General features: G+C 43.1%; 1 protein-coding gene across 1 annotated transcript in view; it reads right to left on the reverse strand.

Moving 5' to 3' along the window:
* Nucleotides 1-17,207: 17,207 nt before the first annotated feature.
* LOC123500168 (nuclear pore complex protein Nup205-like) overlaps nt 17,208-27,784 on the reverse strand; it is a 39,221-nt gene continuing 28,644 nt past the window's right edge. The window contains exon 3 of the mRNA XM_045248874.1: nt 17,208-23,215. Coding sequence (XP_045104809.1) covers nt 17,716-23,215 — 5,500 coding nt within the window. The 3' untranslated portion in view covers nt 17,208-17,715. The remainder of the gene's footprint in view (nt 23,216-27,784) is intronic.

Consider the following 27,784-nt stretch of genomic DNA (forward strand, 5'->3'; position numbering starts at 1 on the left):
AGTCAGTCCATGCGACGCTTGTTTATTACTTATTTTTTTCCCATTTTTCCTTTTTTCAAAAGAAAGGATATTTTTCATAATTTTGAGTCTTAATATTGGTTTACAAAATTGTATATGCATAATAATTTCATATGTTTCAGAACACCTAACTATCTTATTTAGATACAAATTCTCTTACTTTAATATTCACTAGTAAATTAGAGAATAATTTCTACTACCTAAAAATACACATGCTCTCCAGCAAACATTCAGTAGTCCCCATATACAATAAGGGACCTTATATTTCATATATATAGATACAGGATCCCTGAAGATTGACCACAATTCTGGTAACACTGCAGCAAACGTTTTTTTTTTTTTTTTTTTTTTTACTGATATTGATTATTACTTAAGATGTTACAAAGAAACTGGTATGTCAGTCTCGTGTAATGTAGTTACTAGGTGTAAACCTCATCTACTCGGTAACTGCTATCCAGCTACTTACATAATTGTAAATTAATCACAAAAAAAAAAAAAAACATCCTTGAGGCGCCGATTTAAAAGAAAATTATATAAAAAAAAATAGGTGCAGTGATAAGACAAATTTGCATACATAATAAACTATTGAACTGGTTTGCTATAGTGCTGCAAGATCCTAAATACTAAAGAGTCTTTTTACCCTTTTGTCCTCTGCTAACACCAGTACTAAAGACTATCCTCAGTTTGCTCCCAAACTGTAGGATGTTTAGGCAATAAGGTATGCAATATCTGTATTTATTTATTGAAGTACTTGTATCCTTGTTATGCATACTGTCTATTGTTATATTTTTTATACTTTAGTCTTTGCCCAGGGGGTGGGTGGCAAGGTCCATCCTTCTCCTTTGTTATATATATTTATTAATGCAACAATAAATGTATCAATCAGGGTACCTAATAGCTACTACCGATGCTTCCTACATTATAATCTTTTAATCCTGTTAGCAGTGTCTGGTGGGCACTGAACAATGCAGATTCAACAAGTGTAAAAATGTTTCACATTGTTTGTTATGGAGCAATTAACTTCGTAACAATTAATGGTATATTGAAATGCGAGCATTATTTCAAATCCTATACGAATGAACCCACAATACTAAATTATTTCGTTATGCTAAGACTAAAATAGACCCAGATCAAGGAGGTTATATTGATGGAGATGCCACGCGCTTATCTCGCTGTACTAAAAAAAAAAAAAAAAAAAAAAAAAAAAAGAGTGAAGCCAGTGAGCGGAGCTTATAAGGCGGTGGGGGGGAGATTACCATGGTACAATAACGAGAGACAGGTAGACGCATGCTACAATAACGAGACAGGTAGACGCACGAGAGTCTTGAACTCACAGCCCTACTGATAAGTCTTCTGAAACGCTGTTTCTGTGACGTCATCCACTCGCCTAGCCAGCTCTGATCGCAATAGTCTGCTACTCAATAGATCATGAATAATTAATATAAAACTTTTTTCTTTTCATGATCCATTAGTTATGCAGTCGAAAATTGAATATGATACACATTAGTGATTGAATGTTGATGATATTTCATAGCGATAGACAAGATATTGTACGGATAAACACATGTCAGATAGCCTAGTAGATGTGGCTCAAAAACATTGTTAGTGGATTTTTCAAGCCATATACATTATGCATAATTGCATAATGCACATTGATTTCCTCTGATCCTCTTCGCCTTCATGTACCTTCGTCGTCTTCCTCAGCACCTCACTGTTCTCTCTACATATAAAACTACAAGAGGCTAAAGGCTAATGCACGTATGAGTCTAAAGGCGATCCACACTATACAGGAACGGTCACGCTCTGTTTACGGTGCTGTCACATACTAAATGCATTTCAGTGGGGACCGTAAGCCATTGAAATGCATGTAATATGAATGGACCGTGAGTGTATACCGCTATTTAAACGTGGCAATCCATTCCTTTAGCTTGCATCGGCCCTAAACTATTCACACTTCATATAGGTACTTTATTCTTGAGTGTAAACCCATGGTACAATAACGAGAGACATCAAAAAAGTTATTGTACCATGGTACAGTCAGTAGCCTGTAAGGCTGGCATAGCCTGTAAATTATGGACTAGGTCTAGGCTACTAGTAGAACTAATTTCGTTCATTAGGCATAAGCAGATTATACAATTTCTAATTTGGAGTGTTGAAACTGATCAGATTTAGCCAGTAAATCTAAGTTTCCTTACCTGTATTTTCTGCAGAAAGGCCACTTCCATTATCGTGTCCACGAAATGGCAGATTTTGATCAGGGACTGCCTCAGTTTTTGGATGCCTCCAACTCCTTGGAACTGGGGAACCTAATAACTCATATTTCAAATTGCGCTTAATTTGGGTGGAACTAAAATGTTGCTCACAAATCACGGCATTATTTACGTTTACTGTGTCAGCACGATAGCATTTTTGGAGCCACTGTCTTGCGATGGTCTTGTTCTTGGGGAATTTATAATATTTAAAATTACTAGACTTGGCAGGCGTGCATCCATACACTGCACAAGGTCTAGCTTTGCCCATACTAACAATAAGAAATTAATATTAAGGCACATGAAACATACAATCCAAGATCAAATTCTGCCACACGTGTACACTCACTCGAAGATATGGAAAGGTTTACACGACCGAATGACGTCACTGAGTCAGCTGGTGGTTCCAATAATGTTCTCATGCGTCTACCTATCAAAAAGTTATTGTACCATGGGTAGACGCACGAGAGTCTTGAACTCACAGCCCTACTGGTAAGTCTTCTGAAACGCTGCTTCTGTGCCATCATCCACTCGCCTAGCCAGCTCTGATCGCGATAGTCTGCTACTCAATGAATCATGAATAATTAATATATATAAAAAAAATTTCTTTTCATGATCCATTAGTTATGCAGTTGAAAATTAAATATGATACACATTAGTGATTGAATGTTGATATTTCATAGCGATAGACAAGATATTGTACGGATAAACACATGTCAGATAGCCTAGTAGATGTGGCTCAAAAACATTGTTAGTGGATTTTTCAAGCCATATACATTATGCATAATTGCATAATGCACATTTATTTCCTCTGATCCTCTTCGCCTTCATGTACCTTCGTCGTCTTCCTCAGCACCTCACTGTTCTCTCTACATATAAAACTACAAGAGGCTAAAGGCTAATGCACGTATGAGTCTAAAGGCGATCCACACTATACAGGAACGATCACGCTCTGTTTACGGTGCTGTCACATACTAAATGCATTTCAGTGGGGACCGTAAGCCATTGAAATGCATGTAATATGAATGGACCGTGAGTGCGTACCGCTATTTAAACGTGGCAATCCATTCCTTTAGCTTGCATCGGCCCTAAACTATTCACACATCATATAGGTACTTTATTCTTGAGTGTAAACCCATGGTACAATAACGAAACATCAAAAGTTATTGTACCATGGTACAGTCAGTAGCCTGTAAGGCTGGCATAGCCTGTAAATTATGGACTAGGTCTAGGCTACTAGTAGAACTAATTTCGTTCATTAGGCATAAGCAGATTATACAATTTCTAATTTGGAGTGTTGAAACTGATCAGATTTAGCCAGTAAATCTAAGTTTCCTTACCTGTATTTTCTGCAGAAAGGCCACTTCCATTATCGTGTCCACGAAATGGCAGATTTTGATCAGGGACTGCCTCAGTTTTAGGATCCCTCCAACTCCTTGGAACTGGGGTACCTAATAACTCATATTTCAAATTGCGCTTAATTTGGGCGGAACTAAAATGTTGCTCACAAATCACGGCATTATTTACGTTTACTGTGTCAGCACGATAGCATTTTTGGAGCCACTGTCTTGCGATGGTCTTGTTCTTGGGGAATTTATAATATTTAAAATTACTAGACTTGGCAGGCATGCATCCATACACTGCACAAGGTCTAGCTTTGCCCATACTAACAATAAGAAATTAATATTAAGGCACATGAAACATACAATCCAAGATCAAATTCTGCCACACGTGTACACTCACTCGAAGATATGGAGTTGTTTACACGACCGGATGACGTCACTGAGTCAGCTGGTGGTTCCAATAATGTTCTCGTGCGTCTACCTATCAAAAAGTTATTGTACCATGGAGATTACGATCGTAACTTACACCCAAATTTTGCTCTCTCCTGTGTTAACTAAGCAATGGGAAATAGCCGCTTTCTTTTTCGTTACTAGAGGAAAACTATGAAAGAACTGATGGTTTACCTTATGTAAACCACATTATAGTTTCCTAAATATGTCATGTAGACCTGTGTTAGTCCAAAATAACTGCACTATTGAAGGAAATACAGCAGGGCGTTTCCGAGAGAAATTGTGGCAAAAAGATTACTTTTTCTTGTTTTAATGCATGACAAGGAACAAATAGTGAAGTAAAATTTCAGTGACTGATGCTATTCCACCGCTCAGTGACATGAAATCACACATCATTCTAAATAAAAGCTACAGAGAGAGAGAGAGAGAGAGAGAGAGAGAGAGAGAGAGAGAGAGAGAGAGAGAGAGAGATTGATAACTTTATTGTTGTAGCAGTGTATACAACAAGGGAGGAGGTCGGGTCATGCCAACCACCCCCTAAAAATGGGACAAAAAGGACTTAAGAGTGCGTCAGGAGGCGGAGGTGAAGCATGTCCAGCCACACGTCTGGCACCGCAGCGTCCTTACTCTCTTGCACCGCCAACCTGGGACAGCGATACCTGCTGGTGCCCTCAAGCGACCCCCTTGGTCACAGCGGCGATCTTGGCCCGCAACTGGTCCACTGTCCAAGGAGCCCTGGGTTCCCGCTCCTCCTCATCCATGTCCATGTCATTACAATTCAATACCAGGTCCGCCTCTACAGAGGGGTATCCAAACCACACAGGCGTGCGGCCTGGCACAGACAGGGGCTAGGCCAGGGCCGGCGGGAGAGATGGCTGTACTGGGACCGGTGGTTGGACTCGACAGGGCCGAGAACTAGACGGGACACCCTGGGGCTGGGTATCAGGGGCAGACTGGGGCGAAGGATGTAACGGGACAGACATTGGCTGGGGCCGCGGGCTGGCTGGCGCACTCTAAGGCTTGTTATCTGGGGAAGGCTGGACCTTAGCAGACACTGGTTGAGGCCGGGGGGTGGCCGGCACACTCTAGGGCTGGTTCTTGCGCACAGGTTGGGGCACTGGCTGGGGCGGAGGGCTCGCTGCGTCCCGTTGTCGCTCCAAGGCAATGACCCTCACACGCAATTAGTCCCTGACATCAGCCCGGATTTCCAGCAGGAGCTGCACCACATCCTGAAGGGTTGCAGGCACGCCAGCCTGCGATGTAGGGGCTGCACCCTCAGGCCCTACCACAGCAGCATATAGTAAGGGGCAGTCCTGGGTGGCACAGGGACAGGTGGCCGTGTGGCAGGGACGGGAGGGTGAGCCGCCCCAGACAGGGCTGGGGCAGCTGCACCAGGCAGGGACAGAAATGCTGATGGCTGGGCGGCTGGCAGAGGCAGAGCAGGGAAATTGAACCAGGACGGGGCGCATTTGCCCAAGCATGGTGTTGCGGAGCTGGGGCGGGCCGGAAAACCACCCTGGAGGGGCTGACAGTGGTGCCGGGGGTCTGTGGCTCCCTGATGGGCCTGGGCCGAGCAGGGCAGCGGCGCAAAGAGGCGTTGTGATCACTCCCACAGTTGCAACCAAGGAATATGCAGAAAGGAAGTTGTGGTGTGGGTTAAAGTATGGAGGACAGCGACGGTGCTGCCATCTATTAGAAGCGAGTACTTTCATAGAAAACGTTTTCAGAAGATTACTCTCATGCTTCCTCCCCACCCCCTATTTTTCCCTGCATTCTCTTGTGGTTATGAACTTATAAGGCAAATAAAACATGTTTATATATATATATATATATATATATATATATATATATATATATATATATATATATATATATATATATATGTGGCGGACCGAGCCACTTGATCTCGAACCGTCATCATCGAGCTAGTGGCGTGATGTGGGCCGACCAATCGACGCCACACAGAGCTGAGCGGGTGGCGTGACGCGACGTGACGTGGATCAACCAATCAACGCCAAACAGAGCTGAGCAGGTGGGGTGCAGCGGACGACGAGGCAGAAATCACCTCACAGTCGACTCGACCACACGCATTTTGTATACTGATTGTTGACTGGCAAGAAATAAACTGTGGTGAAGCAAACCGAGTGTTTGTACAACACGTTACCACTACATATATATATATATATATATATATATATATATATATATATATATATATATATATATATATATATATATATATATATACACAGGCAACCTCCGCTTAACGATGGTTCACACAACGAAGGTTTCATTTTACTACCATCTGCTCGTTTAACGAACACCAAACTCGCTGTAATGAAATTTTATCCAGGTAATTTTTTCCAAGTTTTAAAGCCCCGACATATCACGCAAGCCGACAGGCTTTTGAATACACCAGCGCCTCTCGTGGACAACACGCACACGTACCACTAACTCCCCCTGTTCAAAACAATAACAGCGTCAGCAGCAGCTTGTCTTCCCTCGCTCAACTTATCACCAAAATGCGGTTAAACGCCCTGCAATGTCGCCTAGCGTTGCTAAGAAGACCAGGAAGTCTCTTACTCTCAAAGTAAAGCTGGATATTATTCACAGACACGAGAGAGACGAGAAAACTAATAGCATTGCTCGCCACCATCTTGACTCCATCTACTGTCTCTACTATTTTCAAGTCAGCAGACTCTATTAAGAAGGCTGGTGAGACCGTATCTTCCTTGCAAGCTAAAAGAACCACCTGAACTCGTGACTACAATGGATAAAATGGAAAGCCTTGTGGAAATGGGATACATAAGTTTTGTATGAGATAGAATGATACACCCTTTGTTTACATTCCACAGGTTGCCGGTTAGTGTTTTTTTTCCGTTTCACTCTCCCTCCTTTCATAGATTTAAGATCATCAACATTATAAAGTTACGTACATACATAGATTAGTGTACATTATAATGACTTAAATTAAACTGCCTAAATGTTTAACTTCATAATTTTTACTTTCATTAAACCTTCAACTATACTATGATGCACTCTCGCTTTGTTTAAGGCGGAGTCACACTAGCACTTTTTTCGTCTACTTTTCCCGTCGTTATTTAGAAAATCGACAATATTTTGGCTGCGGCCTGTCACACACAAATGATGTTTCGTCATCACTTCCCGCCAACACAATGTAAACACAAACATAGAGGCCACGCTGCGGCAAAGATACGCTGCTCTGAACATAATACTGTGTATTACGAAACTTAGACGAGCTAAACAAGCCAAAAAACATGCATGGATGCGTTCATGGTTATTGGTAGAACCAATACACGTAGAAGCAGGTTGAGGAGACGCAGCAAGTCTTGTGGTCTTGGTCTTGGTATGTAAACAAAGGCGGAAAATTTGCAGACGGAAACGATCCCTATCGTCTGACAAATTCATGCGATAAGTTCATGCGGAACGTTGAAAACTAGACGGAAATCGCATTAATCGACGGAAAAACTGCTAGTGTGACACCGCCTTTACTCTCAATGGAAGTACAAGTCTGGGGTTAAACTTGCTATAATTGGTTCATTTAACAAAGTTCCGCTTAGCGAAGGGTTTTTTAGGAAAGTAACCCCTTCGTTAAGTGGTGGTTGCCTATATATATATATATATATATATATATATATATATATATATATATATATATATATATATATATATATATATATATATATATATATATATATATATATATATATATATATATATATATATATATATATATATCTGCCCTTTCTGCCCGCCTCTGCCTGGGCCACACCATACTCCTCACTTGCACCACCTATGTCTGTCTCGTGACCCCTTCTGCCCTTGGTGTAGGACTACCCCTGATACTATGGAACATTTCCTGCTTCAATGCCCACGCTTCCAATCTCAACATACTGCACTATGCTCCCAGCTCTCCGCCCTGGCCATCATAACACTGGACATGCCCACCCACCCTCTTGGCGGCCTCAGGCGTCCACCCCTCCGGGCAACCTGCTGTCCTTCACCTTACTTGTGCCTTCTTGAGGAAGACTGGCCAGCTACCACGCCTGTGATACTCACACAGGAATACCCCAGGGCTCATGGGAATCCATAGATCTTCGTGGCCTCTTTTGGATCCTTATGAGCCCTAGGGTAGTCCTGTGTGGGTATCACAGGCGTGGTAGCTGGCCAGTCTTTCTAAAGAAGGCACAAGTAAGGCGAAGGACAGCAGGTTGCCAAGAGGGGTGGACACCTGAGGCCGCCAGGAGGGTGGGCAGGTCGAGTGTTGTGATGGCCAGGGCGGAGAGAGCCAGGAGCATAGTGCAGTATGTTGAGAGTGGAAGCGTGGGCATTGAAGCAAGAAATGTTCCATGGCATCAGGGGTAGTCCTACACCAAGGGCAGAAGGGGTCACAAGACAGACATAGGCGGTGCAAGTGAGCACTGAACGTGGTATGACCCAGGTGGAGGCAGGCGATGGCTGATGTGCCTTGCGCTCCTTCCCGTGACTGACTGACTGTTTGAATCTTGTAACGGCGCTCATCCTCCCCCGCTGATGGACCCCCACATCCATCACCCCTTACTACCTGCGACCCGTACGCCATCTGTTAGAAGCTAAGCTCCCTAATCAATTCCTCCAGCCAGCTCATTGAACCTGTATATCCTTATACTGTAGAATCCTTAGTTGCAACACAGCGGGACAACTTTGGTGCCAGCACTTATCTTCTCCAGGTAGCGGGAGGAAGGATGACCCCCAGAACAGTACCTGCAGCGCGGCGCCAACTTGCACTTCCAGCTCTGATGCCTGAACCGACAGCAGTGGCCGCACAGATCAGGCTCAGAGGTGTCCAGGCCCACACGGATGTGGCCCAGGCCGTGGAGGTGCACTGAGCTGGGCACGGCCCCTTCAACAAGGCCCAGGAGCTGAGGGTGGGGTTCACCTGCGACAACGCACCTCTTGAGCCAAAGGAAGGCCTCTGGCGTGGAGAAAAGGTCAACATTGATGGCTGTAGACAAGCCATGAACGATGACCATCTGCTGCCGAGCGTCAGGGTCTGCTGGGGTCCTGGTGAGGCCGACCTCCTTCACCAACATGTTGTATGCTGCCGACCGAGAATTGACCGTTAGGTATGGCCTGTGCCTACCTTCCTTCATGAGTGGTTTCAAGGACAGGTGCTGTTTGAGCAGCGCCATGAACCACTCGTAGAGTTGCGCCAGAGTCTTGCCATGTACCTCAGGAAAGGTCAGACAGTGACAGGAAGCGCCCGGCTGAGATGAGAAAGCACGAGAGGCGGCATCAGTATCCATGGCATCCTGCAGGCCTGGAGATAAGGGTGGCAAGTCCACAGGGGCGGAGGTAGCATTGGGGGTGCGGGGCTTGACCCTTGGTCTGGTCAGATCAGGGGAGGCCATGTAGTCAGCGGCAGCGGGGAGACAAAGCTTCTCCACTCCACCAACAGGAAGTTTTACCTTGTTCACATGAATAATAGTCTCCCTTGGCTGGCCTGCTGCAAGACAGGTGTCCTGGCTATCCACAGGGGAGGCCATGAAAGTGTGCTCTTCAGAGAGGGCCTCAGCACTTCTCTTCTTTGTAGGCGCTTTGTTCATACAGAACGGAGTGAGGAAAATAGACACCCGCCAGCCATGGGCTATGGGTGCTAACTGAAGAGAGAGAGAGAGAGAGAGAGAGAGAGAGAGAGAGAGAGAGAGAGAGAGAGAATTTTGACAGGCCCACACTTGCTTTACCAAGAAAAATCAACCTTCAGGTCGTTTCACCTGATATACATTTTACTTATCCTTCTTTTAAATGCATATGTATATGTACATGTCTACATCTGTACATGTACATGTACATGTATATGCACATGTGAACATGACCTTGTTCAGTCATATGTTTGCCACTAAGACAGCTTCCCACTCTCAGCCAAGTCCACCAAAGCTGGAAAACACTGTAGTATCTCATTTGTATGTATGATTTACCATCTAAAACTTCATGGCACAGTATGCCACGACTATTGCGAGTCTTTTAAGGTCACGTATATGGTAAGCAGCTTCCAAACATGGACATAAGACTGAAAATAAGGAGCGTAACTTGGGCGTTCCCATGTATTTTCAATGGGCGATCGGCAGCAGCGGACCAATAACAGGCTGGCTTCACTTGTGTGGCGTCACGCTGCCTCCTTTTAATATAACCTCCTTGACCCAGATGCAACACCATCGCAATGAACGGTAAGACTTTCCGCACTCTAACATGGAATGTTAATGGTCTACACTGCTAGTCAGAGCGGAAGGTGCGAAAGGGACAACAACTTCCATGCTGACCAAAAATTTCATTCATCCCTTCGTAACTCCTAAACATACGGCGGGATTCGCTGTATGTCGCTATCTAACAACTCTACAGCTCTAGTTGTCAAAGTAGATGATATGTTTCCTTGGTCAACATTCGTCTGTGGTTCGTGTGCTTGCATTTGAATTTTCTTTCATCCTCCCTCACAGGCCCTTTTTGTGGATGTGTGAGCTTACCATTGTGCCCTGTTACTACCTATTATGGGACCTAGGAAACTAATTAGTAAGGCCCAAATCCCAGTCATTTGTGTCTCAGTGAGGGAGAATAAGTCCAATCAAGAAACTGCCGCGAACACTGGCATATGTCTCAGAATTGTTCAATGTTGGACCAAAATTTATCGTAAGGGAGGAAGAGACGCTTCGCCACCACCTTACAAGCCTGAAGGGCGTAAGTGCAGTGTGAGCCAGAGAACTCTGAACATTATTCAAAGACAGCTTTAGGCCAACCCTACATACACAGCATGGAACTTTAGGCTAGGAACCCTCTGTGCTGGGTGGGGTGAGTGAAAGGAGTGTGCGGAGATATGTGAAAGGCGACATGAGATAACGGAGTTGCCGCGCAGTTTCAAAACCTTGCTTCAGTCATGATTACCTTAACAGTAGGCAAGTAGTTTGTGTCTCAGCACAAAGATTGGGACTTAGGTAAGTGTCGTAGGGTATGTTGGTCAGATGAGGCAAGCTTTCAGATTACAGACAACCAGAGAAACCGTGTGTACCGCAGACCCGGTAGTAACCGTCACGATTCAAGCTACACAACACACACATTAAAATCCAGATTCTTTGATGGTGTGGGGTTGTTTTTCTTACTATGGTCTTGAAAAATTAGTGTTTTTGCCTAAGAATGTTCGTATGAACCAAAATAACTACTTTGAGCTAATTCTAGATGAGTTAGAGGAGTGTATGGAAAAGTACAATGCTGATACCTTCATGCAAGATGGTGCACCTTGCCATACGGCAAAGTTAATTGTTGACTGGTTTGATTTCTGCAATGTCAGCCTTTTAAAACCTTGGCCCGCAAGTTCCCCAGACCTTAACCCTATAAAAAATCCCTGGGCGTACATAAAACTGAAGCTAAAGGAGAGAGATACCTCCTCCCTCCCACGCCTCCAAGCCACTATTCAGGACATATGGGACAATATTGACGCTCAGTATCTCCACCACCTGGGTGATTCACTTCCCAGGAGACTCAAAAGGTCAAGAAGGCACGAGGGCACCCTATCAATCACTAGTTAAGGTGAATACCCTCATTAAAACATAATTTCTGTGTCATTTATCTCCTTCACAGGATGTCACAGGTACTGCGCCTTCTGCTCTGACCAGCAGTGTACATGCCCGCTTCACTGACTTACACTCTCATATCCTTCTCCATAAGCCTGACATTATTGCCTTACAGGAGGAAGGGCCACCCTCAGTTGTGGCGACGGCAGTAGTTGGAGGATGGCCACTTACATTAAACATGGGATTCCAGTTACTTTCATGGAAATGGGGGTCAATGAGGGTATTGAATTTATTACTGTTTGGTTACACACTTTGGGTAAAATTATTTACTTTGTAAACATGTACATTCATGCTGGTGCCTTAAATATTCCCAACTTTCCTGAATATGTTCTTGAGGAGCAGTGTTATCATGGGTGACCTTAATGCCAGGCATAAAGAATTAGGAAGTCATCTCAACACCAATGTCAATGGTGTGCACTGGAAGGCACACCACAGATACAGCTGTGCTTACTGGGGAACATGCACCCACACATGTAGAAATATGCCAACAAATACTGCCAAAACCTTTCTTGTCAGGCCCTTTCTGAGCGACCACTTTGCCCGTGCAGTCTGCCCCGGCAGTGCCCAGGAACCGCTTGACGATGCCACCATCCAGGATGGCGGGCCTCGTCATCCATGTGGTGGTGTGATATGCTGCTGTGAATGGCTCCTTCGCTGATGCAGAGGCACTGTACAATGGACTGCTGCACACCATCGAGGGCTTCATCACGACTCCAAGGGTTCTGGCAAAGGCCCATGCTCCACGCTGCTGGACTTACGCTACTGACCTTGTGATTCTGAACTGCCAACAGACACTCGCTGTCTATCAGAGATGTTGGCAGCTCAACCCGGTAGACACAGAGTCACGGGATGCTATGGTTACCGTGGCTCAACACCTCATGGATCTGCGGCAGCAGGAAAGGAAGAAGTACTGGGTCTCCTTCCTGGACAAGGTGCGCAGGACCCGGTCCCTCAAGGAAGTGTGGCACCACGTCAACAGCGTCCGGGGAAAATCCAGGTGATGTGTGTGACCCTGATCCTGCAGGCAAGGCACGAGAACTTGTCCTGCAATGGAAGGAAGCCTCATCCCTCTCTGACCTTCCTGTGGAACACCAGGAGGCGCTTGATCAGCAAAGACCACAAAGGATGGAGTGGATTCGCCACAGTGTTTCTCTGCTGGATGACACCTGTGTGCCTATCACGCATGACAAACTTCTCTCGGCAGTCCAATTGGGAAAGTCAACAGCTGGCAAAGATGGCATCACCTATGATATCCTCAATGGCCTCCTGGAGGTAAAAGGTAGATAACCCTACCTAATTATTTAACGTGTCTCTCACTACAGGCAAGCTTCTCCACTCCTGGAAAACAGCCATTATCATCCCAATCCCCAAATATGATGGCACCTTTTGCCCTGTTTCTCTGACCAGCTGTTTGTGTAAGATGATGGAATGGGTAATATTGAACAGGCTTATATATAAGATGGGCCATGTACTCTCTGGCAATGTACATGGCTTCCTAAAAGGTCACTCTACAAGTCATTGTTTTGTTGAGTGTCTTATAAATAAGGATGCTACCTGCAGAGCTTTCGTTGATCTCAAGGGTGCCTTCGACAGGGCCAACAAAGATGTTATTATGGAGGAACTCATTCTCAAAGGTGTCAAAGGTAGATTACTAGGATGGATCAGGGACTATTTGTACAATAGAACAGGACAGGTTTGGTTTCAAGGTGTAGTTTCCTCTGAGGAAGTCTTTGAGCTTGGAACACCACAGGGTGGAGTGCTTAGTCCAATGCTTTTTAATGTTTTAATGGACAAAATTGTGCGCTGTTTCTTTCTGCAGGGCACCGAGGTCCTCATCTATGCTGATGACATACTCCTCCAATGCCCCACACCCAGGTTTCTCCAGGTAGCTTTGTCACAACTAGCAGCATTGTGTGTCCAAATGGGACTAGTGATTAATGAATATAAAACAAAATTTCAAGCTAAAGGGAAGGTCTCTCGGCTGCCCACTGTAAATAATGTTCCCATCCCTAGAGTTCATATACACAAGTACCTGGGTGTTCAGATGAGCTTCAGGAAGTCTCTTCAAGCCGTCCACTATGTTCGAGACCTCTGTCTGCCACGGCTAGCACCACTTCGGCTGCTAGCCAACAGGGGCCTGGGGGGTGGCATTCCAGTCCTAAGAATGTTCTATATATCTGTCATACGATCCCTTATTGATTATTGTTTTAATACAGTTTAGTGCCACCAACTCCGTCCCCTGGAGCTTGTTCAGAATGAAGCCATGCGGATAATCTTGGGATGCCCCAGGACTGCACGGATTGAAGTCCTCAGAGCTGAACTGCACCTGCCGAGTATTATGTGTAGGGTACAGGAAATTACTTGTCGCACAATTAGTCGGATGCTATGCACGGGCTCTGACTCTCTAAAGGGATCACTGACCCCCTGTATCATGATCCTCGCACTCCTACAACACCATACCTCAGGAAGATCTTGGGAGTACTGACAAGTGTAGGTGTAGCCGAGGCTTGTATTAACGTTGTTATGTCACCGCTGCAACCCGCCTGGAACCCTCACCGTGTCAGTGTTGATATTCACTCACTGCATCAGCCCAAGAGGGACTGGCTCCCTCATGTGCTGCAAGACATGTTCATGACTAAATTGTCCAAGTACCCACACGTTCAGGCTATTCATGTTTATTGTGATGGGTCAGTCAATGGCAGCAGGTCTGGATGTGGGCTGTTCATCCGTGACTACATCTCTGCCAGTCTCTACACTGACACTGAGGTTTCCAGGCGGCTCCCTGCACCCATGTCTTCCACTAGAGCAGAACTGTATGCTGTACTGGAGGCGCTCCATATTGTGGCGCCTCTCCATAAGAATGTATATTTCTTTATTAATAGTCAGGCTGCATTGTATACCGTTCAATCCACCTCCCCCATGGACTGTGATCTAGTTAATAAGTGTCTTGATCTCATCCACGCCCTAGAAGGTGCTGGTGCCACGGTCCATTTCATCTGGATACCCTCTCATGTGGGTATCCCACTAAATGAAAAAGCAGACCGCCTTGCTCAGTGTGCCCTACAAGATGACACAGTGGACCCTGGCACTGAGTACACTCTGGGTTATGTTAAGAGTAGCATTAAGGACTTTGTACTAGCATTAGTGATCAGTAGGAGCTTTGTTGCCATAGGGGCAGTGGCACTAGTCTTCACTATGCACCTGTCTCCCAGAGCTGTGTTTACACCTATGGGAGACACTGCATCACATGACGGGGTGGCAATGAGGCTCAGATTAGGCTATGAATACTTTAGGGAAGTCAGTGCTTCTCCGGGTGTATGCTGCACCAAGGAGACACACACTGCGTCATTATATCATGGAATGTCTTCTCATGCTAAATTTAGGCCGCAAGGTCAACATGACTTGTATAGCCTCATTGACCATCTCCTACACCCAGCCACTCTCAGGGATATATTCAAGGAATATCCTCAGTTTGCTCCCAGATTGTAGGATGTTTATGCAATAAGGTGTGCAATATCAGTATTTATTTATTTAAGTACTTGTAGTCCTGTTATGTATACTGCCTATTTATGTATTTTTGATACTTTTAACCTTAAATCTTTGGTCAAGGGGTGGGTGGCAAGGTCCATCCTCCTCCTTTGTTGTATTTCACTATTAATGCAACAATAAATGCATCAATCAATCAATCATAATTAACCTAAAACCTAAACATTACACTTCAAGATTCCAGTGAGCAATATTGTTACTTTATACTAAATTCCTGAAGTTACTTAAATACTCTATGATAAATGAAAATCAACCGTAAGGCTTGATTCACACTATTGCTCCACTTTCGCTCCAGTCACGGTCCTGGTGCATTCACACATCCAGTCCTCTCTCGCTCTCATCATTTCCTCCCTCTCAACACCAGTGGAAGTTATGTGTGACTTCTCTCAAGTCGATTTGGCAATAATAGCCATTGCACTTCAAGAAGAAAGAAAGCAAAGTAAGAAAAGAAGATCGTGGGTTCATCTTAAGTTGCAGGAGAGGAAAAATGAAGGAGAATTCCATACCTTGTTTTCTTGTCTTATTGATGATGAAAGTAAATTTCACAGCTACTTCAGACTGAACATCAGAATATTTGAGAAAATTTTATCAAAAACTGAGGAAGATCTGAAAAAGGATAAACTTTTTTATAATAATTTACTTAGCTTTTGCATGATCCCATTGTGTTTTCTTCTTTTCATTATCCATGTTTTCACTAGAAAGGCAGCAGGACTGGAGCGGAGCAGGACTGTGTTCACACTGGTGCTCTCGCTCCGCTCTTGCTCGTCAAAATATCTTTTGAATGTATAGGGAGCAGACAGAGAGCAGAGCATGAGTGCCAGTGTGAATGCTTCCATTGAAATGCATGTAACAATATTGGACTGTACCTTGGGTAGAGCAACAGGTGAATCAATTCTAAGGAGCATGCCCATTCCTTTCCTGAACAGCAGTTACTGAATAAAGGCCCTGTGGGTATTTGAGTATGACCAAGGAGGCCTTAGCCTCATGTTCAGATTTTATATGCATTGCGTCTTTTCAGTTATTTTCTCTGTACTGACTCTTAACAGACAAATATTCTTAGAGCAGTTTATTGTGACCAATTAATATTCAGAGCATTAATTAATGAAAAATAAGTATTTAATCCTAACTAGTACTTTTACTTAGTCTGCATATATATATATATATATATATATATATATATATATATATATATATATATATATATATATATATATATATATATGTATATATAAAAAAGTGTAATTAATTTAACAGTTTAATTTGTACATATACATTTCATATTCTTGACAATGGTTAGACATCCTTCACAGGAGTGTAGTGGAAACAAGACATCCAAGTTGTTAATGGTGTTAATGGTAGTGCTCACAATAGTTGTACTTCTGATTAATACAATTATAGCAATGAAGCAAAATTACTTGAAATAAATAAAGCAGGAAACACAAACATGAGGGCACAGCCAGGGCATGACCAGCAAGTTGCAGTGAAGAAAGTACCAATTGGTGTGGACTGGTAGAATAAAGCATGAACTTCTTTAACTTTGTAACGAGAGCACAAATCTGTGACTAGCCCTCCAGTGTCTCCAATGACACCCCCATGCTTGTTGTTAATACACAATGCATCACTGTAAAACTGTTTCAATGACTGCAATTTTTCTTTTTAGTTGTGTTGTAATCTCATTATTTTGATCAATAAAAATATAAAATACAAGTACTTAACACAGTCTTAATTCTTATAGTGAAAAAGAACATAACACACACACACACACACACACACACACACATATATATATATATATATATATATATATATATATATATATATATATATATATATATATATATATATATATATATATATATATATATATATATATATATATATATATATATATATACACACACACACACACACACACACACACACACACACACACACACACACACACACACACACATATATATATATATATATATATATATATATATATATATATATATATATATATATATATATATATATATATATATATATATATATATATATTATAAAGGCAAAATACAAGAGAAATACTTCAAAAGTAATAAATGAACATCAAACAGACAGATCAAGACCAACACGAACAAATGGTTTCCTCACTTTGTAATCTACTTCCCAAACACTACACTACAAAGTCCAACATTTAATGTCAGATGGCAGTGATACATTCTGGTCACATCAACTGAAGAGCTGAATCATATTCCTTAACTCTTAACACCTTAAACCACACAGTCTGATATGCAGAAACAAATAACCAAGCATTACACTGAGTTGGAGCCATTCATATGTCCTTCAAGAAAGTTACAATAATTTATATGACAAAAACTAAAACAAAGCACAAATATACTGACAATTCAAAACAAGGCTTTTACTGATGGCTAATCAATCATTGCTCTACCTAATTATTTAATTTCTAAATAATGTGAAACTATATTCTAAGTTACTATTAAACTATGGAACTAATATTCTTCTGATTCTGGTAACTGCTGCAGCCAGGAAGGCAACATGTCCTTTTTGTGCAGAATATTCTTCATGTACCTTTTGTAGGCGTGGAAGCACTTCTTGTAGGGCTGAAAAAGCTTGCTTTCGAAGGTTCTCAACTTCTGTTTGGGTGAGTGTGCGAGCAACACCCACCTCACGGCCAGTGGGATCCTCCTGTGCTGATCCTGGGACTGTGGGAGCATGACAAATGAAATATTCCAAGTGTTTCCACAGAAGGAAAGCAGCAGATTCAGCTGCATGTACAGCCAGTTGCTCCTGTTGCCGGTGCATGGCCACAACCTGACTAAGGTGCTCTTCTGCTAACCTCCGAACTGCTGCTGGAGAGGCAGCATCAGCCAAAGTGCTACTCACATACTGCCGCAGGTGCTCAACAGGCTGGTTACCTTCCAGTGCTTGTAAATGTGCAGTGGCAGTCTCACATGCATTTCTGGCTACAAAGAAATGCTGGCTCACTTGACTGGCACATTCCACTAACACTGCAAGTGAGAGAGGCCTTCCTACCACTCCGGTTGGTGTCCCATTATCCATGGATGCTCTAAACATTAGTGTGACATCTCGGGCTGCAGCTTTGCCATGAATGAGTTGCGACGTGGAATAATTTAATACTGATGCAAGTGTGGTTAGAATGGCAGTACGTGCCATTTCCCTCACATTAACACCCTCTTCATTTTCAGGCAAAGATTCTAATGCATTTGCCAAGCGACTCTGTGGAAGAACATGCGGCAACAGTGTCAAAAGCAGCTTCTGAAGTCTTGTTCCCTGTGCTCCTGATTCTAACATTGATGGATCTGTGGTAGCAAGGTGTCCAGGAGTTGCGGCACTAGCAACAGCAGCGGACAGTAAAGCTACTTCTTCCAAGGCTTGTACAGAGGGAACATTTGGCACAATAAGTCCTGATGCAAGTGCTTCACTGTGTGCAGCAAGGAACCGTAACAAGTGAGCAGTAGCTGAATAATTATCACTTCCCAAAGAGGTGAGAACAGCTAAATACACTCTTAGGGCTGCCATCAACACAGTCTGATATCGCTGGACAGTGCTTGGTAGAAAGTCCTCACTACCTGTGGACTGCATGTATCGAATTGGACGGTAGCTTAAAGCCTCCATTTCCGACAGTCTGGTGGTCAGTCCTGACTGGAGCAACTGTTGAGCACCAGTTGGAGAGAGAGCCAGGCGAGCCAGGAGGGACATCCGAGCTTCATACACGTACAGTGGTCGCATGTCATCATCATCTGCAGTAAGAAGAGTCAGCAGCTTCTGGTCATCAGAACTCAGGGCATCTAGCAGTCGATGCAAGTGTCCATGATCGGTCAGGTGAGACAATAATAAAGAATCATTGGTAAGTGGTGTGGCTCGCTGTTCCAAAGCAGCAAGACTGCTAAGACATGTCAAAGCCAATACCTGACAAACATGATGACCCACTCCTGCTTCTATTGCAAGAATATCTACTAGATGTGGCAGTTCTTCTCGGACAACATCATAATTTTCTCTGTGAAATTGTTCTTCCTGGGTTTCACTTGGAGCCAACAAGAGAGACTGGAAGTTGTCTGAAGTTTCTCCAAGTTTGTCCAGAGGATCTGCTCGAATCTGCAAGTAGTTGAGTAAAGCAGCATATGTAGATGCCCGAACTCCTTGATTGCATTGCTTAAATCTTGCAACACATTCCACAAGTCCACGCAACACTAACTGTAATGATGATGGAAATTCTGATTGACCTGAAGAGTTCCCACTGTCCAGCATGGAAACATACTGTGGATGGTGATGTGTTGGCCTGGCATGAAGAGTTCTCAGTGTTGTCACCAACATGAGTAATGTTGACACCAATTGAGTTGTAAGGGAAGGGAGAGCACTGTCATCCAACAAGCGACGGGTTAGATCATGAGTAAGTGTATGGAGGAAAGTGTGGTGGGTTGCTGTTTCTATTAAATCAGGAGGGGTTACAGCTACAACCACTTCAACAACTTGTCTCCAACCCTCCAAGAAGTGTCTATGAGCAAACAGAAGAACTCTTGTCTGGTTCAGACATAAAGCATGATTCATCACAGCTTCTAGTTCTTCTTGAAGTGGGTCATGCTGGCTTAGTGAGGCTCCAGAACTTCCTTCCTGTATGAGCGCTCTTAATTTTTGATGGAGCATTTTCAAGTCAACTACAGGGCCTTCTGGAGAAGAGGTTTCACAACTGTTGATAAGTTCTGATGCTCGTGGCACATACTCACACTGTAAGGAAGGTGGGGAATCTATACTAAGATCAACTGCATCCAGTAATGTTAGTAGAGGACCACGTCCACCACTGATGCCCCCAACCCAACCCTGAGACACATCAAGAGGCTCTTGTTGAGATAATTCTGCTCCAGCAACCAGCAAGTGAATAAGCCTTGCTAGCTGAGACCGCTGCTGGTGTGTCGCATGATATCTCAGCTCCAACGCCACACAACGCAGAATCCAGCCCTGTGACAGAAGACGAAGTTTTGAATCATTGTGAGGGGGTCCCATGTTGGCAACTGTTCGGTAGAGAAGGTCTCGAGAAGACCGCAGGTATCTGAGGGTGGCAGCTGATGTTGTACTGTCACTACAGAGTTCATATATCAGTTTATAAGCAACTTCAGACAGACTTGGTGGACAAGAGGGCAAAGCTGCCAAAACAGCATGAAGAGCTGTACGAGGATAACCACGAGCACCAGCATCTAACAAGTCAGACCTCAAGGTGGTCATGTCATCTGCTATGTAGCCTAGTAAGAAGTGAGCAACATTTGGCATTGGTAGATTAAGAAATTTAAGAAGTAATTTCAATGCTGCATCTGCAGCTTCTAAATGTTCTGGAAAGTTCAGAGCTGCATGGTCTATCACTTCTACAAAGCTGTGTCTGACAGTGGTTGCTGTTGATGTAGCAGCAGTGATCAAAGACAGAAGATGTGACTGAGAGCTGGGACTTGCAGCAGAGTTGGCCAAGAGCTGGCATGCTAGGGCAGCATGTTTAGGTAATTCCTGATGATGGCTCACTAGACGCACCATATTCAAGAGATGATCACTGACTCCTGACTGCACATTACTTCCCATAAGCAAGCGTTCCACACACAACACCACCTCGGGTTTGGTTGATGGTCCAAGTACTAAGTGTTGTTGTTCTTGTGCGGAAAGTAACAGCTGCACCACAAGTAATAGGCTAGCATGAAGATCCTTCTGTCCAGGTATTTCTTTGTGGAGTTCCAATAGTTGTACTCCATCATGCAATACAGATAACACTTGCCTCTGAAGCTGAGATTCCTGGACCATCTCTAAAAGAATGGTGTATCCTGGAGGCTGGCCGGTTCTCTGGTCCAGAGCACTGGGGATGGGGTGCAGATGCTCCGTCAACAGTTGATGCAGAAGTTCTAGACAGCCCCGTGCAACAGCCCAGCGTTCACTGGCATCGCGGTATGTACGAGAACTGTGCCGCAAAAATATCTGGTCCCTTATCATGTCTAAGTATGGACGAAAACCAGGCTGCCGTGTTGCTGCTCCAAGCATGGGAGGGATTCCAGCTTGTACAAGAGAGCTCAACAGCTTGAGAATTGCTCGTGTCAAGGGGAATTCTTCTCTGCTAGACTCCACTTCTTCAATGTCAACAAGCAATCCCCGAGGTTGATACCCTGCAACACCCTCATGTAGTGGGATCAGTTTAGCTCCTTCGATTAATTCCCAGACACGCTGAGCCAGTGCAGGAGTGCAGCTGAATGCAGCAAGAGCATTTACCAACTCAACTTTTAGAACTAAGGGCACTGCACATGTTAAAAGGCCAACACAAACATAGAGTGTGGACCAAGCAGCATTGTCACAGAGGGCCACTCTGGACAGTTCATCTTGTTCAGCCACCCTGGAAAGCAACTGCAGCACTCCCAGGAGTCCCTGCACCTCTTGGGGAGTGATGCCACGGGGAGCTCCACGCACCCGGTACATGGTGTCCATGGCTCCTGGCTCCTCTAATCTCAAATTGTTGTAGTATTGATTCAAGGCAGTCATGAAGTGGTCCCATGCTAAATTACTCCCCTGAGAAAGTGGCTGGCTGTTGATCAAAAGAAAGTTGTACACATACTGAGCAGATCGAGATGTTGTTGCAAGACTCGTAAGTAAATTCACGTAAGGCACAAACAGTGAAGGAGGCAAGAAATCTCCAGGAAGTCTGACAAATTTGAACAGAGCCATCTGTCGAGACCCTTGCCCCCGATATGGCTGTGAGGTTGTAGGCAGGATCTCACTAGGGCACCAGTAGTCTTCCACCAACTCACCGCACTGGCCATCCTGGTACAGAGCAGCCAAGCATGTCAAGAGCTCCTCAAATGGTTGGTCTAGATTAGTAGGAGGTTCCAAACTCTCTCTTAGATTTGCTGTGATTAGTCTCGAATTTTCATCAGCTCTGTTTTTCATGGCTTTGACTCGTTCAGGTGCATTGACGATAAAGTCTGACAGTATTCCATGGAGACGCTGGCAGTAAAATGTATCTAGTGGAGTATTCTTCTTTGTAAGTATTGAGTTTTGAATGAATGAAAATACTTTGCCTTTCAGTGCTTCATTCAAAATTACATCCTCCTCCTCTAAAATGGCATCTATGTCAGTGAGATGTGTAGGCACAGCATGTCTTAAATTGGCAAGACTCACAGTCCAAGCCAATTGCACAATGGCTTTCAGTCCTGGGGTTTCCCAAGCTTGTTCAGACTTGATATCTCTATGAATTTCTTGCACAAACTTTTTATCATTTGTAATGGGAAACTGAGAAAGAGCTTCAGTCATATCCTCTGATGCCAGCAAATGACCTGCTTCCAAACTGTAAAGAAGAGCCATGAGAAGAGCCAGGTTCACTGGGTCTAATGAGCCATCACTGGTTTCAGTAAGCTTGACCTTAGATAAATGAGTCAGAATCCGTCGACACTCATCTCTCTTGAGGGGAGTTTGTGCAGCCCAGCAAAACAATGCATCAGCAAGCAAGCTGCGCACTGCTTGAAATTTATCCAATACTAGTTTTCTATGTTTGGCATCACCTAATGCACAGTTCTGTTGCAAAAGTTCTATTTCCTTAGTGATGTCCATTGCTGTGATGAGTTCAAGAATTCTATCAACTAAATTAATGGTCAAAACAGGTTCCAAATATCTTGAGATACTTTGTGAGAGTTCCTCGTTGTCAGGCAACAGCACCCAGGAGATGCCTTGACGAGCCTGGATCAAGGTCTTGAGGGAGTTGGCCAGGTGAACTCGACTGTCATAGTAGAAGAGAACAGCAATCAGCCCTCTTGCAATCCCTGGATAAAGTGTAGACTCTTCTTCTGCAGACCGAAGCAGTGACATGGCTGACATCTCGCTCATGTTGAACATGTCAGCTATGATGATGGCTTCATTGACAAAGGATTCTGACAGCTTGACTGGTGCAGAGTGGCCTGGTAGTGTGACTGGCTCTGACTTGGCACATAGCAATGTGCGCCTGAAATACAAAATAAGAAAAAAATTATAATTTAAATACTGGAAAGGACACGTACATATATGAATTAGAAAAGGCCTAATTGAGGAAGAAAGAAGGAAAATGAATGATATGTTGAACGAGGAAGAAAAAAGAAAGAAGAAAAATGGATGAACTGAGGAAAATGAAAAGCAATTCTACTGGAAAGTAACAGACATTAAACTAAAGAAATGGTGCATAAGAAATAGGGTGAAGAGTTAATAGGGCAAAAGGTGGCATTTAACCCCTTCCCGGCAGAGGAACTATAAATATACGTTTTGAAAACGGGACTTTTTGTCAGATCATCTACATATAAGCGCTTGTTCTTATTTTACTGAACTAAGTTGTAGCGTTGTCTATATATAGACGATTCCTTACATAACAAAATTCATAAAATAAATAATTATTTGGCATCTCAACTACCCAAACACGGGTGAAAATGGCCTCTCAAGGCCGGTCACCACTTGTGCTTTGTTGATAGTGAATGTGCTACGCATATAAGATAATACTAGGATTTTTTTTATTATTATTTACTCTATTTTTGTCATTAGCCTATCATGTCAAAGAAAAAATTGTATCACACGCCAGCAACGTTGCCTAAAAATGAATAGGTACAAATCAAGTACACTAAACACCAATGAATTGTTCGCCGCTTCACAACAGATCACTTCTGCGAGGGCCTTAAGATAATTTCCTGTAGTATGGCACCGTAGTGATTTATGCGAGTTATCATGTATCTGGGAATATGTTTAAAGTACAAGCATTCCATGAAAACCGTTGATGGACTGTCAGTTGACATTTGTCAGTTATTAGCAAAACATTTGTAAAAGTATCGCCTCATTTTCCACCTGTAATTTGAGCAGACGCGTCCTGACACAACTCCCCTTTTCTTCATAATGGGAGGCAAGAAAGACTTGACAAAGGACCAGATAAAAGTCATTGTGTCTTTACACAAGGCAGAGAGGCCAGTGAGAGAAATAGCCAGGATTGTGGGTGTTACGAGATGTGTGCAAAAGTGGATACGAAAGTTTTGTATGGAAGGCGGGGTGGCAACGCCAGAACAGAAAAAGAGGCCTGGGCGAGGACGTAAAACCTCATCATGCACAATAAATGTTGTGAAGCGTCAGGTGAATGCTTGTCCTCAAATCATAGCGAGGGAATTAAAACAAAACCCTCAGCTGCTCAGGCAAGTGTCTGTGAGGACGGTACAATGCTGCCTGCATGATGACCTTGAGTTCCGCAGACGCCACGCTCTCAGGAAGCCACTCCCCACCCCTAGGCAACAAGAGCTTAGGGTTGCATTTGCCACTAAATATCTCCAGTGGGATATGGCAAAATGGCAGCAAGTGTTATGGAGCGACGAAGCTGTTTTCACGGTATCCTGCAACTGTGGCAAGCATGTGTACTGGCGACCAGGGAGTGACCCACTTGACACAAAATTTATGTTTCAGACTGAAAAGCACCCTGATTCAGTGATGGTGTGGGCCTGCTTCAGTTATCATGGTGTAGGAAATTTAGTGTTTTTGCCAAGAAATGAAAACATGAATCAGAACAATTATTTGGAACTTTTATGTGACTTTTTGCCCGGGTCTTTTGAAATGTGCAACACTACTGTGTTCGTGGAGGATGGAGCTCCATGTCACAGGGCAAAATCCGTCCTGACTTGGCTTCAGGACTGCCAGATTGACTTTTTGGAGGACTGGCCACCCAATTCCCCTGATCTGAACCCTATTGAAAACATCTGGTCCATCATGAAGAGGCGCATGCAGAGGAGGGATATCTCCGACATAATGAAGCTGCGGACGGCCATCAAGGAGGAATGGCATAATCTAAATCAAATAACCCTCAATAACCTGGCTGAATCTCTTCCTTCACGGCTTCTAAAGTGTATAAGAAGGAGGGGAAAGCCCATCAATTACTAGTTTCCTCGTAAGTATTATAGTACTTTTGTTTTCTCCATTCTAAGTGCATTCTACCACGTGTGGTGTCACGGCGAACAATTCATTGGCGTGTAGTGCACATATGTGAAAAAAATACAAAGAAAGGTGGAAGTAAATTACATCCAGGTCACAAGTCCTAGATGTGAGTATCGAAAAGATTCATACAAGCATATTGAAATATGTTATCACCAATCAAGCACAAACAACACTTACATAGAGATTCAAATGTTTATTCAGTTTTGTGGCAGAGTCCATATATAGATGTCAATCAGGAGTACCTATTTGCGGGGAAACTATATATATAGACGTATGGATGAAAATCGGTAGCGTCTATATATAGACATGTTTTTATTTGGTAGTTTGCTCATCTGCCCTGCTGCCAGGAAAGGGGTTAATAATATCAACAAGATATTTTCAGCACCAGAAGAGGTAAATGATTTTTAAAGTGAAAATATGCCTGACATTATGACAAAAGTACAAATTAAATAAAGTAACAGTGGAACCACGCACGCTTTGTGGTCCAAGAGGTCTCCAAGAGCACGGGTTTGAATCCTGGCCATGGTTTGAGTGTAGGTAGAATTTTCTTACCGGGGATGATGTTTCCCTAGCAGGTGGGCTTTCATGTATGGGGTACCCAAAAATTACAGTGGAGACTCAATACTCAACTTAATTTGTTCCAAATGGCTGTTTGAGTATCAAAAAGTTTGACTATCAATAACTATAAATCAGGTAATTAATTCTAATATTAGCAAAACCTTAAGTTTATAAAAATTTCAATGTAATATTTTTACAGTAAACCCTCAATATAATGGACGATATAGGGGTCTGTCATTATATCCAAAGATCCGTTATAACCAAGGATCTGTTATATCTGATGAAAATACTAGACAGATCCGTTATATCCTGAAGTTTGTCTGGTATTTATACCCGCCGCTGCCCCACTCCCACAGCACGCCCCGTGGTGTTCCTGCGACATGTTGTGGGATGACGCCCTTGCTATAATGGATGAAAATCCACTATAGCGAGGGTTTGTCTGGTCAGATTTTTTGTCCATTATATCCAATATCCGGTATCTCGAGATCTGTCATATCGAGAGTTTACTGTATTTTGATTTGTATATATCATAAGTGAAGGCTGGTGATGGATAACACAAAAGAGGAGGGGAGAAGAGTGGGGAGGAGGAGGGAGATCATCGGAGGATGTCTCCATCCACGAGAACGTCTTTGTAACTTTTCTCCTTGTGTGATTCCTGTAAACCCAGTAGTGGAGGGTTCTGGCTCACTAACACTTGCACTCTCACTAAATTCCTTATTTTCACTACCAATAAGCCTCTTGGGTGCCATTTTAAATTTCTAAATGAAAAACTACTCATAGAACACAGAAGAATGTTGTTTTCTCAAGACTACTGCAGGGCTAGGGATGTGTACTGGTATCTGGTATACCGTTATTTTATTCCAGTATTACCAGTAAAACCAGTATCAGAACAGGATAATGGTGCAGTAAGGAGAAAGAGAGGACAAAGCTTTGTTTACAACCATGTGCGCGGCCGTTCGATTACCAGATATTTACACCACTAATAAGCCTTTGGTGTTAATGTAAGAAATAAATGAAAAAGTACGGAGAACACATGAGAATGTTAATTTGATGACCACAGCAGCACAACTAGTGGAGTGGACAAGGGAGAGGCCAAGAAGCCTTTGTTTACAACCATGTATGTGAACATTCAACTATCAGGTATTTTTCAAGTACTAAATCAAACTTTTGTGTTCGAGTATTGAAAAGTTCAACTATTAAGACATTCGAGTATTTAGTCTCCACTGTACCTCCTTTATCCCAAAAATTCCAATAAAAAGCCCACATTGTATAAAAATAATAAAAACTAACTAAATAAATAAAAAATAAGTGCAGTTAATATTGGGGAAGGAAAGTACGTGTGAATGAAAAATAGACAAAAGAAATAGAGTGGAGAATGATGTTGGGAGAGAGAGAGAGAGAGAGAGAGAGAGAGAGAGAGAGAGAGAGAGAGAGAGAGAGAGAGAGAGAGAGAGAGAGAGAGAGAGAGAGAGAGAGAGAGAGAGAGAGAGAGAGAGGTAATGACTGCTGTGAAGATAAAACAGGCAGGAAAAGGGTTAAGGGGTGTTGTGGTTTATGGTCAAAGATGAGCTTAAGGAGACAAGACTATACTGAAAGTTGTTGATGGAAAACATGCTTTGGACAATTAAATCTGCTTCAGAACCACTGAATTTTTCAACTACTTTCCATAATCTGCTTCTACAGAGGCAACAGCAAAGCATTATGTCTTCACCACCATCACCACACCTTCTCCAATTAAGATAAAAAAGAATTTGGTCCACATAACTATCATTACATTAATCTGTTATTCTACAACTGTAACTCAATATGATAACAATTAAGAAATAAGAGTAAGTACAAGTCAATGAATAAACACTTTGATTTATCCTCCTTTTTCACAAATAACTAATGCTTACAGAAATAATGAAAACAAGTATAAAATAAAGAGTATTTTTAAGTAAAAACTAATACTGAATATGAAGGTGCATTCAGATTTTACACATAGTAATATAAAAGAAAAAAGGAAGGACGACCTGTATGA

Source organism: Portunus trituberculatus, chromosome 50 (genome assembly GCF_017591435.1).
Source record: "Portunus trituberculatus isolate SZX2019 chromosome 50, ASM1759143v1, whole genome shotgun sequence".
NCBI lineage: Eukaryota > Metazoa > Arthropoda > Malacostraca > Decapoda > Portunidae > Portunus > Portunus trituberculatus.